The sequence below is a fragment of the Mesocricetus auratus genome, unplaced genomic scaffold (genome assembly GCF_017639785.1).
Source record: "Mesocricetus auratus isolate SY011 unplaced genomic scaffold, BCM_Maur_2.0 Super-Scaffold_100014, whole genome shotgun sequence".
In the NCBI taxonomy this organism is placed as follows: Eukaryota; Metazoa; Chordata; class Mammalia; order Rodentia; family Cricetidae; genus Mesocricetus; species Mesocricetus auratus.
Window position 1 is genome coordinate 65125098 of NW_024429197.1, and position 17196 is coordinate 65142293.

Consider the following 17196-nt stretch of genomic DNA (forward strand, 5'->3'; position numbering starts at 1 on the left):
CCTAATTAAGTGCTAATGAGCATGCCTGGCGGACCGAGATGCTACCGCCAGCTTCTTCAGTTTCGTGTCTCACTGTTGCTGAGCTCTTAAGAGGTGACAGAGCAAGAATTAGTGTCTTTTGGATGACGGGAAGGTGCTTTTACATGTAAAGAAACTGTGATTGTGATCTCAAGGGGAGAATGAGTAATTTATAAATAATTTCCAAAAACATTATTAATGATGTCTGTTTGGACCTCGCCTGTTTCCATTTGCCCCTCTGATTAAAACAAATTCGCTTAGGAAGGAGTGGCTGTTTGAAAAGAAGGTGGACTCCTAAGGATTTTTAAAGGTGTTGAAAGTGGTTGAAAATTTACTGTGAAAAACCACTGTTTTTCATGATTTAGATGTTGTTTTTGGTTTATTCTTGAGGGTAAGGCACACATCTGAAACGCAATTAAAAATGAATTGTGGTATGGGTGGAAGCTACTGAACTCATCTCTGAAGAGTTCAGTATTCTGTGTGTTCCATTGAGGAGTAGGCACTAAATAAACAAGCAGTTCAGTCCTGAGAAATAAACACAGATTAGAATCCCCAGCGTTTCTAACGTTACACCTTGGACACTGAGATTTAGCTGTTTTTACTGTCAAAAACAAATTCTATATTGGACAGCTGAGACACATCCAGATAGATGGTTCGGGGTCATTTCTTTTATATTTGTTTAAGCAATACATAAGAGCAAGAGTACGGTTTCTTATGGACAAGTTTATAACTTCTGGATTGGATTAGGTAGTAGAGGCAAAGTGAACATCAGAAAAGGAACCTGGGAATGGGGCACTTGGGGCCTTCTAGAACTCTGCAGTCAGAAGCGTGTTTCTCAAGGTTCCAACCTGTTGGTCTCAGCACTGTTCTGTATGAGGCAGAGGTATGTGAGACTTCGTTTCAGGAAGGAGGTTTGGGTGAAAGGAATGGCTGAAAGAAGTTGACTCCAGGGTTTTTTGCAGCAGTCAGAAAAGTATTGTGTAGAGTAGTATGGGGGCAGCTGTAGAGCTCACTGACGCTTCCCCTCACCTAGTGAGCCTCAGCAAGTTCCTGAGTGCCATGAGTGAACAGTTGCTTCTGAGAAATGGGGATGCCATTGCTTCCTTACAGTTCTTGGAGGGTTTGGGGAGTTAAGGACACAAGCACAGGTGTCTTCCAAAGGCCGGTGCTTCTTGCTTTCTGAGTTCTGACTTTAATTCACAGCATCACTGTGACAGTTAATGTTGGGTGAATTGTACTTATCTTCTAAATAGTGTGGTTACTTCATTGTGGCATACTTGCCATGTCCCCTGATGATAAACTGCAGTCAACTCAAAAATCAGCTTACAGCTTAAATTCAGTGACACGCTGGAGATCCTCCTTGTAGGCACTTAGGTAGAGATGAGATCCACACGTGAATCTTCTAAAGTAGCCAGGCTTGTCTAATAATGAACTTTCAGTGTCCAGGTTGGTTACAGCGCAAAGTGGCAGGTGTAGTAGACTCCAGGGTTAGATTTGGGATTGGCTGGGGGGTGAGTACTGAGGGGCAAGGCTTTTGATGAGTTGAAAGCACTAACCTCATTTCCTCTTTTCCTACCTCTGTCTCCATTCCCTTCTCTGTGTCCAATTTCTGGTTCTTTCTTACATCTTCTATTATTTCGGACTCTCTCCTGGATGATGTCTCTTACCACCACCACCTCTTCATCCTCTTCCTGTCCTTCCTCCTCCTCCTCCTCTTCCACCTCTTTTTCATCTCCTCCCCCTCCCCCTCCTCCTCCCCCTCCCCCTCCTCCTCCTCCCCCTCCCCCTCCCCCCTCCTCCTCCTCCTCCTCCTCCTCCCACTGCCAACAGCAGCAGCAGTTGCAAGCTCAACATCTCTCTCATGGCCATGGACCCCCCGTACCTCTCACGCCTCACCCTTCAGGACTTCAGCCTCCTGGCATCCCGCCCCTTGGGGGCAGTGCCAGCCTTCTAGCGCTGTCTAGTGCTCTGAGTGGGCAGTCTCACTTGGCAATAAAAGATGACAAGAAGCACCATGATGCAGAACGCCACAGAGGTGAGAGGCCGGGCAAGCCAGATTAGGCTTTGCCCTCATACTCAGACAGTGCCGCAGAGCTGTGCCTCGCTGTGGAAAGCCCCAGCCCTCCCCCCCCCCCCCCAGAGTGAGATAACAGGAGCTGTCGAAAAGCTTTCCACTGACACTCAGTTCACCCTGCCACTCTTCAAGGTTTGCTGTGGGCAGCTGTGGGGGTTTCTGTCTTGCTAGCCTGCAGGCATCTTGACATCTTGGTAACTGCCTTTTTAATGCCAGTGGCCTGTACCATATTATGGAGAACTGTTAACTGCTTAATTGGGTAATTTTCAAAGAAAGTGATGTTTGTTAAATGGGGTGAAATAAGAACTTAAATTTGAAAGTGAATGTGTTCAAATGAAAGGCTTGACAGTTGCATCTGTTACTAGTTTTGTAGGCTTTAATCCTAGTATGCATTAAATATTGGGCAAATTGCACTTGACTAATTTTTTGAAGAAAAGTAATTTATTCTGTCAAGAAATTAAAAATAGGCTTTGTGTATGGTTAAGCTGTAAATCTTATGTTTACAAAATACTGTAATTTTCAGGAAATCACTGTATTAGGAATGTGCAATGACTTATATAAATAAAGCCATTTTTAAAACTGCCTGGGGCCTGTGTTCTAATTATTCCCCCCTTTTTTTATTTCTGTTCTTGCCTCTGTGTCTGAACGGGCGTGTCTGTGCGTTTCTTGGTAACTTCGGGAGCAGACAGAGAGCCGGGCACGGTAAGTACCCCAGCGCCTGTTGCACATGAACGCAGACCCAGTTGCGTCCCCAAACTGCCTTTCTTGAACACAAGCACCAAGCAGACACACAGACGCCCCGTGTGTAGTGACCTGGGTTCCTTCTGTTTTCTTTTTAAAGATCACTCTATTTTTGTGAGTTCTTGCCCTCTCGTCTCTTATAAACCTGGCCTTTGAGGAGAGGTGCCTGCTTTACAAGTCAAATCATTTGCTGTGATTCCTTACTGCTCAGTGTATAACCCAGGTCTAGTTAAGTGAATACTCATTTTTGTCTTAGCATCACGTTTACCGTTACTACCCACATGTAAATTGCTGCTGTTTCCATCTCAATAGTTCATTTCCCTCTGTGAATGCATCTTAGCTGCTAATTTTCCATGTCTGTTTTCTTCCTTTGTTTTTTCTTCCATAATTATTGTTCAAGAGTAAACTTGATCTTAAATTTCCTTTAGACCTAAGACTGCATCTAGTAGTAACTTCTTAAAAACATGGAGCTTCCAAGACAGGGCTGTGTGTTTATAGAGCTCATCTTTTCACAAGCCTGAGTCATACATAGCCTTTCATGTGCTTGTACTGTCTTGCACATGCCAGTTAATGGAGGGCAGACACATTTTAAGGATGCGAAGTGAGAACCTGCTCTGTTGAATGAAGGTTACCTACAGATTGTTCCTGTTTATTCCCATTTGTGAGCACAGAGATATGTTGACCATTCAAGCATGCTTAAAACAGAAAGAAATGGGACACGGAATTTTAAATCCCTCCCTCCCTTTCTTTTTCCTGTCTTCCTTTTCTTTCTGTGCGAAGAATTGCACCAACAACCTCAAGCATGGAAGGAGAATTGTATATAGGGAGACTCACTCCCAATACTGTTTTCCCCCCTCTAACCCTCCCCATGGGTATGGATGTAGAGGAAAACTTGGAATTCTATTACTTCCACAATGTGGGTCCCAGGAATTGAACTAAGGTTGTCAGACTTGGTGGCAAGTGTCTTTACTTACAAACATACACACACGCACACGCACACCCTTTAAAATCATGAGATACATCTCACATTGTAGCCCTCGGTCACAGGTGTGTGCCAACATCTTAGACTTCTTTTGAGAGTTTAAGAAGAAGATTGCACTTTGGCAAGCTCAGGATCCCCTGCCACCTTTTCATTTAGAATTGGTACTGCTTTAAAAGTTTTCTTTAGGATAGATATCGCTGTGCTTCTCACATTGTGATTTGTTTAGGGGTTTGGGTAATTATGAAATGGAGATGTAGTTAGGTTTTACATTATTATGGTATAGGGTTTTCTAGGTGGTTTTAGGAGGAAGGGAAGACAGACAGAAACTTTAATTGAGAAATACCTGACAGACACGGGTGTGAGGTTGACTAAATTGGATTTGATTTATGAAATGACTTTCCTTTTGCTAGTTTGGTTCCGTTGTCATCTTGTCTTCCACATTCATTCAGTAGAGTGCAGCACTTTAAAACCCCAGCATTGAACCTACAAGATCAGCAGAAGAGATGATGCAGGGCTGGATTGCATGGTTTTCATCAGAATCCATTTTATTTGAGAGGGGACTTTTCTAATTTAATATGTGTCTCCTCTCTTAACTACCCTTAAACCTTAAGTAAATGCCTTCATTCAGTACTCCCTACACATAAAGCATCTACAGTTAGGAGTATGTAGCTATGCAACAAAGGCGTTTATTTTGTGTGCCAAGGATAGGACAAGTAACAGAAATGCTAAAAGACGCAGCTGTGATGTCACAGCTCTGCAAGTGTTTTATTGGCTCAGGACTTAGAAATACTTTCTGTAGGAACAGCTTTGCATGCTGAAGCTGCTAGAAGCTTTACCTGTATGCAGTTTCTCCAGTGGCCACTTACTCATAATTTTGGCTGAAAGATGCATAGAAGTGCTTAATCATTCGAGGAGGCGGGGTGTGGTAGGAAGGGATCAGCTGCACACACCAGTCTACAAAATAATACAAAAGAAGTGGTGGCTTGTGTCCTTTAGCTTGTCAGATTTTTGACATGCTTAGAAGTTTATGTATGTATGTCTACTGTTTCCTGCCTAATAACAGCAGTCTGGGGTGGTGAGATAAAATTGGGAACTTTAGTTTAGTCTATAGAGGAGTTAAGTCATTCTGTTTACCTTAGTTTGTTTTTGATACAGTTATATAAAATAAACTAGCTTTTCAACTTGGCATAAAATTGAATATAAGAAGCAGTGGGTAATGAGATGTGTGTAGTCTTAATGCCTGAAATATTGTACTATACTTGATAAAGTGCTTGGAGTTGTGAATCTGAGTTTATCTGAGTTTACTTGGCACTTTGCTGCTGTCTTCCTTCACCAGAGAGGTGGAGGTGGGTTACTACAGGCTGCCGGTTTCAAACTGATCTGACCCAGAGAGGTGAAGGTGGGTTACTACAGGCTGACGGTTTCAAACTGATCTGACCTAGGGTTTCTCCTTTTTAATTAAACTCACTTCGAACCCCTAAGGATTTGTTTCTTTTGATGATATACTTTGACATTTACAAGATCAGAATAAAAATTTTTAAAAATTAGATACAGAGCTAATTAGTTGTATTAGTTACTTTTTAATCTTAATGAAAAAGCAACGTTTTCTTTAAAAAGGACTTTTAATGGATGAATTTGCTTTCACATATTTGCAAATTTCTCTAATGCTGGCTTAAAAGAAATGACTAGGTTCTGATAAATCTCTGTATTCAACCTGTAATACAGTTGCTTCTGGTTGTCATTCTTAAGAAAATTTGTGTGAAGAGATTGTGGGGTGGCGGGGGAGTTTTCTTCAGTCTAACTCAGACAACTTGAGCCATGTCACTGACACCTTACTGCTGTTTTTCCTGTTCTATTATATTAATATTTTTAAATCAAATGTAAAAATGGGTAGACCCACAGCGAATGGGATATGGCTTACAAATGTCTGATAGGTGCTTTATCTTTATCTTCCAATGATAGTATTATACAGTTTGCTTGTTTATGCTTTTAGGTTAGAAAACAAATGAACCTTAGCATAGGCAGTGTGTTGTAATGTAAAAGCATAAAAATTAACATACTAAGAACAGAATGTTCCCAGTGGAGGAGCCAGAAGGTAATAACCATGAAGGGCTTGTAGCATACTTACTGGATTTTCCTTGTTGTCATTGTTTTGTTTTAAATTTCACATGTAATTCTCAAAATGTGTTCTTTGCCCGCCTGGCTTTTTTTCTTTTAATTATTTTGTGTGCAGATGTTGGTGGACACAGGTATGTGCCATGGTGCACATGGAGAGGTCAGAGGACAGTTTGTAGGAGTGGGTGCTCTCCATCAAGTGGGTCCAGGGATAAAACTCAGGTCCTTAGTCTTATCAGTAAGCTCCACCTTCTGAGCCAACTTGCCAAGCCCACCTCAGACTCATGCTAGGTCACCTGCCTTCACCTCCAAAGTGTGGGGACTGCAGGCAAGAGCCTATCTTGCCTGTTTGTTGTTGTCGTTTTCCTTTCTAATTTATAAGCTTTTTGTAGGTAAGTACAGCTGTTGAACAAGTAAATAATATTAGAGGCGGGCCATACTCAGTGTATGAATGTTTGCCCACACGTATGTGCACCACGTGCCTACCTCTTCCCTGACCCGGGCCAGAAGAAGGCATAGATCCATTGGAACAGACACAGCGGTTATGCCGTGTGTAGGCCCTTGGAACCAAACATGGGTGCTCTGCAAGAGTAGCAACTGTTGTTAGCCGCCGAGCTATTGATCATTTTATATACTATATATATATATAAATTAAATGTTTTGGTTGGTTTAAAGGTGACTTGCATTAAATTTTGACCAAAAAGCATAGTACATAAACGCATCTACTTGAAATACTTGGCATTGGAGGACCAACAAATAGTTATATGCCTTTAAAAAGAAATGGTACAGCAGTCCAGATGTGGTAAGTGCACACTTGCCATCCCAGTAAGGGCGGGTTCTTCTTACTTTTCAAATACAAGCAGGAGAGCCAGCACCACGGTCCAGCGGGGAAAGATGTTTCATGACCTGAGACTTAATCTAACACATGGACCCATGTGTTAGAAAGAGAGAATTGACTTCTGCAAGTTGTCTTCTGACTGCTACATGCATTCTGTGGTGGGTGTGTACCCCTGCCCCTAAGGGTACCTGCACATACTCAGAAAATAGAAATACTTTAAAAATCTGAAATACACTTGGGCATGTGATAGCCATGTGTCATCCGTGAAGCTCATCTAACAAGCAGGCGTGCCTGGTCCAGTACATCTGCTTTGTTGAAAGTAAGCAAGGAAAGCAAGGACTGTTTTCCCCAACTGTTTGCAAATTAAATTTTGACTGCATTTGTAAAGAGATGGCTAAAATTGAGATGATTCCTGTAAAATGTTGTTGACTTGCAAGCACAGTAGGAAACATGAACCAGTCTTAAGCAGTTGCTGCTCTGCACGTAACTGTTTCAGCAGAACTTAAAACTGCTTGGAAAAAACTAACTTCGCTGCTGTGAATTAACTCACGAAGGAGGCAGGCCTGGTGATCTTAGGTGGCTGGGGTTGGTTTGTGCCAGTGACAGGTGGGGTTGGGACTTCTTTAATTAGATGAGTGCTGAGGCCTGTGCCACCTGGGAAAATATTTAGGTCTGTTCCACTGTGATTATTACAAAAACTGGTGTCTTTCATCCACAGCCAGTCGGGTTTTGGTTTGGTTTTTTGTTTGTCTGTTTAGGTGTATAGGTGGTTTACCTGTTTGAATGGCTATGCACCACCTGTGAGCCGAGTGCCCTCAGAGGCTAGATGGCATTGGATCCTGAATTGAAGGTGGTTGTAAGCTGCCATCTAAGTGCTAGGAAATGGACCCAAATCCTTTGCAAGAAGAGCCAGTGCTCTTAACTACTAAGCAGTCTGTCCAGTCCCCATAGCCAGTTTTAGACTTAAGTTTGTGTCTTCTAATTCAAAGGCATTGTGAGCAGACATATGGTTCTTCTCTTTGCCTGTTGTCATTGTGATGATTGCTGTTTTCCCACTGGAAATTCAGATCAGCAGCCAGTGTGACAGCTGCATGTTTGAGATGAACTATGGATATAAGTGCTGTCAGAAATCTGAATGACTCAGGTACTTTCCTAATATTTTCTCAGTGTGGGGCCATTTCTTATACTAGAAAACACAGTTTGAGTTTCTTATCTGAAGTGCTTGGGTCTTCAGACCTGAGTTTTAGATTTGGGGATATTTATAAACTTATATCCTACTACTAAAATGTTCTAAAGTCCAAAGCACTCAAAAAGTCCAAAGTACTTTAAAAGTTCAGATTTCAGAGCTTTGGAATTTTGCATTTAAGTTTAAAGATTCTCATATCTGGACTGTAGATAACCGAAAGGCACCAAAGCACACTGACTTTGTTCTCTCTCGGTTATGAGTTGGGGGCATAATTGTGTTAAAGCCACTTAGGTTATTTTTATGTATTTGTTCTACTCCAGAATGAATTTCCTTTACTTTATCTAAAAGAAAAGTGTAAAGGGCAACTTGGGGGGGGGGGCGTGAAAGGTGGTGACAGAATCTTGTGGTTTAATGTGTGATGTCTAGGTACAATATCACAGGCTCAGTCTCATCTCCCTCATCTCCTGCAAGGCCCAACTGCATTACAGCACAGGTCTCTGTGGGCCAGGTACAACTTACCCACATTCTGCATGTAACTGAGAGACAGGTGAGCTTTCTTCAGGCCTGCTGCAGAGTATGGAGAGGAGAGGTTATGTATGTACATGTAGACAGATTTCCTACTTTCTATGCTTTGGACAAATGGTTAATCCCTATGGTTATGAGGTAAAGGGCATTTTTTAAAGTGGATAGCAGAAAATGTGAATGAGTGATTTGTACTGCTGCAGAAATACAGGGTGGGGTGATGGCTTAATTGCCATCATGTGTAGATGGAGACAGCAGACAGATATGATGGGGTGCATCTTTACCTAATTGTTTTAATGTTACCCGAGAAGGTAATTGTCAGTGTGGAGTGTGCTATCAAATTAGGTTCCCACTGTCTTGTCTGAGTGTAACTGAGGATAAATGAGGTGTCTCGAGTCTCCAATCTGTGCATCTGACACAAACACTTGTCCTGCAGGGTAGGGGATGTTCCCAAGGGAAGCAGTATAGCAGCTGGAGAATCCACTGCGATTGTGCTGCTCTGACATTAAGAAATCCTCTCTAACTTATGCTGTGCCCATGAGTGCGTCTCCTGTTTGCTATTGGTGGTTTCAACATTTACATTGGAGCAGTTAACTCAGGTGCATGGAGACTTTTTGGGCTAGTGTTGGAGAAATGTAGCATTCACAAGGCATATCATTAACTTAAATTTGCAGGATTCTCTGAGTGAGTCTGTGCAATCACTCCTGGTAAGTTGCTAAAAAAGAATAAAGTTCTTGAAACAAGACCACAAAGATAAGCTTTTATCTTTATCAGAGCCATCTAGGTCTTTGCTGCCTTATAAAGTGGGTTCTCAGCATGCAATGACAGGTCAAGATAAAGTAACACCAAGCTTTCTCGAGGCTTAGCCAATAGTTATACTATACTTTCTTGCCGGAAAGTATGGTTGCAAAGTCATCATTGGATGTTTAGTTGCTTTAAGAAACTATTGACCTCTTTTAGCCTTAGGATGAATATGTTGCAGACTGTCTTGCTTAGTCTTAGCTATTTACTGTAATAGACAATGCCCTGCTGTGTTTTAGGAAGGATGGTCTTTGTCATGGCAGTGTTACCTCAAAGGAGTGCACACAGGTTGTTTTATTTTGGGGGATGGGGTTTATTTATTTATTTAGTTAGTTAGTTAGTTAGCTAGCCAGCTAGCTAGTTAGTTGTTTATTTTGAGATAGATGTCCATGTACCATAGCCTGCCCTTGAACCGCCTGCCTGTACCTTCTGAATGCTACAATTCCAGGCTTGGACCACTATGCTACCATCCCAGGTTTTGTTACTGGGAGCTCCTCTCTTGCAGAACTTCACAGCTGTTCTGTGGGTAGTGTGGGTAGGTGGACTCTAGAAAACACATATCTGTAACACTCATTTGCTTGTTGCTGGTGCAGATATCCCAAGATTTGTTCTGCTGAAATAATTCCAGGTTGTCATGAGGGAAGAAGCTCTTTTGTGTTGGGTAGCATACCTCTGCTCTTAACCTTGTCCAGTCATTTCCTGTGTACTTTCAGCATACAAATAGACAAGTCGGCAAGTAAGGTTGATCTGTTTTCTTTCTCAGATGTCAAAGTCTCTCCCCTTAGGCCTCACTTGGCTCCAGAGCATACACATGTACAGCACATAAGGCTATAGTTTCAGAATTCTAGTTTATTTTGTAAACATGTTTTCAGACGAGAATTGCTCGTGTTTGTCATATTCCCATGGGTTGCATAAATCCTAGTTTGAGTTCCTATTTAAAAAATAAGTTAAAATGATTTTGTTGATTTAACAAAATTTTAAAACCAAAATTTAATATACAGCCTGAAAATTGCGGTTCTTGAAATGTCATAGAATCCTGCCCAGTGTTGGCAATGTTTCAGAAGCCCTGAAGGTTTTTTTAATTTATCAGGTACAAGGTGAACTGACAGCCTGGTGTCTTGGCCAGGACAAGAGCCTCCTGTCAACACTGGATCTGGTTCTTATGTTGACTAAAATCTGACTTGATGTTAAGTCTTGACCTGGCAGGTGGACCCTTTAGGTCGACTTCGGCTTTCTTCTTAGCTCACTCCCCACCTTAGTTTTTGAGGTAGGGTCTCTCACTGAAGCTGTTGCTGGCCATTTCAGTGAGACTGGTGGGCCAGTGAGCAGCACATAAGGCTGTAGTTTCAGAATTTTAGTTTGTTTTGTAAACATTGCTTACAGTGGCTCTACCTGTCTCTGTAGCCCATCTGTCAGTACTGGTTAGGACACACCCTGCTTTTTTTATATGGGTGCTAGTGATCCAAAGCCCTGTCCCCATGCTTATATTAAGCATTTTATTCACTGCACCCTTCCCTCAGTCCCTTGTCTCTCATTATTTGTTGTTATGCATTTTGTTCATATTTATCTATTCTTTGTGCGTGCATGTGCCCGTGTGTATGCCCGCCTGCATGAGTTGAGTTTATATGCACAGTGTGTGTGTGTAGATACCTAAGGAGGCCCAGAGCATAGGAGTCCCTGAAACTGAAATTACAGGAAGTTGTGAACCTCCTAATGTGGATGCTGAGAACTGAACTCAGGTACTATTCAAGAGTAGTAAGTGCTCTGAACCACTGAGTCTTCTCTCTTGTCATCATCTCCACGTCCCCCCCCCCTTTTTTTTTTAAGAGAAAGAAATCTCATGTTATTTCCCAGTAAGGTCTGCTGCTCACTTAGAAGTAGACTGTATTAGTTTTTCTTACTTGTGTGTTCACATTCAGTGTGGGAAGTGTGTAAACCAGATAGATGAAGAGACTTTGTGACTGACTGGTTAAGGAAGGAGTATCAAGGAGTATGTATTAGACACATTGGAATGTTCAGCAGTAGTTTAAAGAGCCATTGTTTTATTTAAATAATATATTTGGATACAAATATTTTCTGTTCATAAACCAAGCTTAGAGTTTTCCTTCCTGGGAGAAGAGGTACTTGTACTTTTGAATCTGTAAGTGGTAGAATGGTCTAGACTTAGGCCAGCCATCTCTACTGTCTGGACATTTTCTGTTCCAGGTAAAACACAAAATGAAAAGGATGTCTCTTAAAAGTAGGCTTGGCCTCTTCCCGTATACGAATCTGGCTACACTATTGTTCTTTCTCTGGTTGTATGGTTGTAGATTCATATGAAGGCCTTTTTCATGCTAGGCAAGTGCTTGACCAGCTCACTGCAAGCTTTTTAGGAACTTGAAACAATTTCAACTTCATTGTTTTGCAGTCTTCTTTTAAATGCTTTTTAGATAATGTAGACTGTAGATACCTTTTGACATCAAATGATAAATTTTGAGCAAAAGGGCCAGCCATTCAGTCAGTATTTAGGTTTTATTTTTTACTTCTTAGTACATGTATCAGTGATTTAAAATGACCATCAAAATAACTGTCCCATCTTCAGCCATATGCAGTAGCAGCAGGTGGGACACTAGAGCAGTACGTGCCATAAGAAATTCAGCCATGCCCAGGAAGTCACTTTAGGTTTTAACAGAGCAAAGGCGGTACATCAGAGAACTAATATCTTGGGCAGTATTTGGAACTCTGAGATTGCCTATTGCTGTCTGAGCAGCTCAGTAGGGTGGTACGTTACACCCAGAAACTGCTCATGGAGGCAAAGCTGCTAGGATGTTTGTTCTCTTCCTTGGAGGGTGGACTTAAAGCTTAGTAGATGTCTGGCAGTAGCATGAGGCAGGGGTCCCTGACTCTGACTGTGACTCTCCAGGCCTCCCTGGCCCACCTTCTTTGCTTTGAGTTAAATTCACAGCCTCAAAGACATAAAGAGATGCTTTGCTTTGTAACTGTAGTCTGCTAGTTGAATGAGGCTAATTATCAGGTAAGCAGCGATGTTAATTGCTAGCCCAGTCTAAATTTAGGGGGCATTACAGAGCTTTTCAAAACCTTTTCAAGTTACAGGCCTCATTTAAACTGCTGAAATGGAAATTCAGGTAGACTGCTCTTAACTCATGGAAGCTGAGGCCTCAAATCACAGCAACCGGAAAGGTCTGCCACTGAAATGTTACTGTCCCAGCAAAAACTGTTGTTCCTGTAGAAGTGTGGAATGCTTTAGGGTTTAGACTGAGTAGTCTGAGCAATCACCCCTGACTTTGCAGGAGAGACTCTGAAGTTGCCCCAGACTCAGTCACGTTTTTGTTTATGCCTGGCTCTTGTGCAGTGAGATGCATCTCAACTCCAGATCCATCTGCCCTGTTCATATCCTAGACATACTCAGGGCTAGAGTGTAACTGGTAACTGCTTTGCAGGAGCTGCATTAATCCTGCCTCTTTTGCCAGCCATGGGCCCTGATTGGAGTCTGAGTGTCTTAAAGAGGTAATTGTAATTAGTTCATGCGTCCGGTCTACCCTTTCAGCTCCAGCCACTGTGGGCCTTCGCTCCTCTCCGTACTGAATTGTGTGGGTCCCTCTACCTTTTATCTGGTCTTCCTGGCCATTTGTTTTGTTTGAATAATCATGAATTTAAAAAAGCCCAGCTTTTAGAATCAACTCTCAAGTGGGACAAGAGGCTTCAAACTGCCTACTGGTCCCCAGGTTTCTGTTTTCTTTCTTCTGTGTATGGTGAAGCTGGGAAAGCTGTCTAAGTGGGGTCCATGTTTTATCTCAGGGAGTTTGGAGAGTCAGCCACCTGACTGATTATATCTAGCTGGTTAGGAATGGAAACCAAGGCCTCAAAAAAAAAAGTGCCATTAGCATTTGTTTCTGGTACATACTGTTGTGTGCCATTTGTGTCAGGAAAGGTAGCATAATTGCTGACCCTAGGCTCCACCCCCGTGCTTAGTTCTCAGGCATCTTGGCAGAAATTGGGGTTTTCTGGGCCTTGTGAAAGGCAGTTTTTGCATAGCTCATTCAGCCTTGTTCAGGCTGTAACACATCACTGAACAAATTGCCTCCTTGCATATGCTAATCCAGCTCTTAAAAGAACTCTTTGTAATGCATTCTGCTTTAGCCTGAGGGGAGATAGGAATTGAAGGCCATCCAGGTCATGTCATGTGACCCCTAAATAGCTAAAATGCCTGTTTTCTCTGGGTCAACAGTTCATATTCGGCATATGCTGATGAAAATGTCCTGTGTGGTTTTTGGCAAAGATTAGTCCCCTTCTGTGAGCTGCTTTTGCTATTGAAGCTTCACAGCTGACTAACATTTCTTCATTGGATATTAGATTTCGGTATATTGGCTCACAATGCTAGATCTTATTTTCAACATTAAATTAAAAGAATTTAAATCCTTTATTGTTGTGTGGAAAAGGTGATTCACCATTAGGAACTAATATTACTCACACCTGCATCTTTGGTGCCTATTTAGAGCAGTACGTGGTGGCTTCCAGTCATAATATGTGCCTAATAGAATGATCTCAGGAGACTCTAAGGTTGTTCATATTCTTCACCGAGAAGTTACAGTGAAAAAGAATAAAAATACATCTACATACAATCAGCATGTGTCTCAACACTAAACAGAAGCACATTTTTAAAGAATAGGGCCTCAAGGATCCACCAGCGTGTAAACAGCATGATGTAAAATCTGGTTTCTTTTAAGCTCTGTCTAAACGCTTGCCACTGGAGTCTTAAGACACATGACCAAACAGGGGTGCCAGGGGATCCTTTCTTCCAGGTTGGGTTTTTCAGTCATACAAAGAGGCCTAGGAAGAAACCTTTATTAGTACTTTTTTGTCTTACAGAGTAATTCCCTCTTGGTCCCAGACAGCCTAAGAGGCACAGATAAACGCAGAAATGGTCCAGAGTTTTCCAGTGACATCAAAAAAAGGAAGGTGGATGATAAGGATAACTATGTAAGTGAGTAAAGGACTTTCATAGTATTGTTGAATTACTGCTTGCCCCATGATTGAGTTTCCAGGTATCCTGAGAGAGTATGATGGTTCTGTTCTCTTTATTGCAAATCAGGTAAGTTCAAACATCGGAGGACATTGCTTCCCTCCAGGCCTGTGTGGGTTATACACTTCATTTGGGCTTAGATTTTTGTCTAACTTAGCTACTCACAAAGGAACGTGAAAGTATCAGGTTAGTCATATAGGGCTATATAGCACCAGTACCTAGAGGCTGAAGCACAAGGATTGCATTGTTATAGCCAAATTGGTCAACACAGTGAGACCTTGTATCCAAAAAAATATAAATAAAACAAATGCCTTTAAAGATAGCTCTGTGACAGAATACTTTCCTAACATATGCCAGGCCTTGGGTTTGATCCCTAAGACAGTAAAATGCACGCACTGTAGGTTTTTGAGGAAGAACTCTATTCTGTATTGGGAAAGTTTAGACATGACTTGTGTTTCCTGTGGCTTACCCAAGGTTTCAGCTAATAATAACATTTTGTGTGCGAGGCTTAGTGCCAGGAGCCCTGTGCACTGACACAGATTAATCTATTTAGTTCTTATTATAACTTGCCAAGTTGGGTAGCATTAAATGTTAGCAATCAAGAAGGTGGTCTGTGATGTTCAAAAGGTGGAAATTTGCTGATACCCAGTTTTGTGTTATTAGCTAGCTCCTCCATGAGGCTTGTGTATTTAATTCAACAACAAGGGACCTGGAGTCAATATCTTGGCCCTATGGTTTTATAGTACTTATGTATGGTCTGGTTAGATAAATAGGTTTGGGCTGAGATAATGAGATTATGTTGGAACATGTGAGAGGCAAAGCCTAAGACCAGAACTGTTTGATAAAAGTTTACTGTGTTGTACTGGCTTATATTTTCAGAATGGTCCTTTACAAAGCTATGTTTCACGTGTAGAAGACATGGATGATTCACCTCATAGCCCTTTAGTGGTATAAGAGGGTATTGAAACTGAGGATCTACATGATGATTAGATAGGATGAAGACTTAGGTAGAAGGAAGACCATGTTATATAGCAGAGTAAGGGGATTTTAGTTTATCACACTTGTTACACATTTATGAAGAAGTATAAGACAGGAGTTTGAGATCCCAAGCAGAAGTGATAAAAAGATGGGAATAGTAATTATCCTACTTTGATCATTATAATACTATATAGGTGTACCTCAGAGGACATTCGTATTCAAAACACCATGCTAAGACTTTGAAAGACTCCCCTAGTGACATACTTTGTCCAGTGAAGCCCAACTTACCAAACATAGCGACCAGCTAGCAGCCAAGTATTCAGAAACCTGAGCCTACAGAGGACATTTGTATTCAAAACACCACGCTAAGAATATAGAATTTTTCAAACTTTGATGTGGGAGTGAACTCATAAGTGGAGCAGCGTTTCATAATGCTTTCCAGACTGAATGTAACGTTGGAATTTGCTGTGATTAGCCAGCTTTGTAGGTCAGTGAAAAGACAGTGAAGACCCTATGCTGGATGGCAGTGTCCTCCAGCTGCCTCCATCTGGTTTCCTTCCATTTCTCCTTATCTCATGCTCAAGAGCCTCTTTTAAACCCCCATTGTGTGTAGTGTGTCTGAATGTACATGTGGGTGCTTGAAGTTGACGTTGTGTGCCTTTAAGAGTTCTCTACTAGTATTTTTTATTTTATTGAGTCAGAGTCTTGCCAGTTCCTCAGGTCCCACTACCTGGAATGCCCAGGGATCCCTCGGCTCTGCTTCCTGAGTGATGGGATTTTACAGGTGGCCTCTAAGCCTGTGTGGTATTTCTCTGTGGGTTCTGGGGATCTGACCTCCAATCCTTCCACACCGCAAGTACTTTAGCCAATGACTTAAATACTTCATCCACCCCACTACCCCATTTTTTTTCTTTCTCCATCCCTCCACACCCTCCCCCCAGGCAGATCTCTTACATAATAGCCAGGATGATTTCAAAATTCACTTTGTAGCCACGTATGGCCTTGAACTAAACCTTTATGACTTGAATACTAGTGTGTAACACTACACCTGATATTGTACAGTTCTGTGGATCAAATTCAGGATTTTGTCAATAGTAGGCACATTATGTATGAACTGGACTGTATCAGCAGTCCCCAAAAGTTTATTCTTTACTTGAGAATTAGATCTTTTGTTTTCTATTATAACTAATGAACTCATGGGACGATGGTAGAACTAAACTTATCTTATGAATTGTTTCTGAGGCCCTATTGGCTAGCTGTGCATCTTCAAGGTAATATGTATAAAAGATATGATATGTTGTTGTTCTTTACTTTGAAATCCAGTGGACTAAGAATTCAGAATCTGGAAAAGATACTACCATTGCAGACATCAAGCCCTTAGAGTGTACTTCTCATAAGGAAATTTAGATTAGCTTACTGGTTTTCACTGCCACAGTATTCATGCTGGAGCTTTGTAAACCCCAGGCTAGAAAAAGAAGGCAAATGCCTATAGATTGTAAGGGAGCTTGCAAGGATATTCTTAGTGTTTAACTTGTCTGCTACCAAGAACTATTGAAAGAAATTGAACTCTTCAAAACTTAATTTTAGCCTTTACTAAACAAAATTAATTTTTTTCCAGGACAGTGATGGGGACAAGAGTGATGACAACTTAGTTGTGGATGTGTCTAATGAGGTAACCAAGCTTTTCATCGAGGTTTCTCTCTTGAATAGTTATGAGAAAAATCTACTTGTAAGTGAATGAAGTTGAATCATAGTGTCTAGTGTCTCATACCTTCACATACCAAGAATTTGGGGGTAGCCATAACCTGATTGAAACTATAATTTCCCTTTCAAAAAATGAGATTTGAGACCAGGTGGTGCCGGTGCAGGGCTGGGCAGTGGTGGCACACACCTTTAATCCCAGCACTCGGGAGGCAGA

General features: G+C 41.6%; 1 protein-coding gene across 13 annotated transcripts in view; it reads left to right on the forward strand.

The window, feature by feature from the left end:
* The window catches only part of Tle1 (TLE family member 1, transcriptional corepressor), a 93353-nt gene that overhangs the window by 49807 nt on the left and 26350 nt on the right, over positions 1-17196 (forward strand). For 7 of the 13 annotated variants that reach the window (XM_040757312.1, XM_040757316.1, XM_040757317.1 and 4 more), the window contains 4 exons: positions 1849-2053; positions 2778-2794; positions 14147-14257; positions 16897-16950. In XM_040757312.1, coding sequence (XP_040613246.1) covers positions 1849-2053; positions 2778-2794; positions 14147-14257; positions 16897-16950 — 387 coding nt within the window. The remainder of the gene's footprint in view (positions 1-1848; positions 2054-2777; positions 2795-14146; positions 14258-16896; positions 16951-17196) is intronic. The other 6 variants (XM_040757313.1, XM_040757315.1, XM_040757320.1 and 3 more) reach the window with 2 other exon arrangements.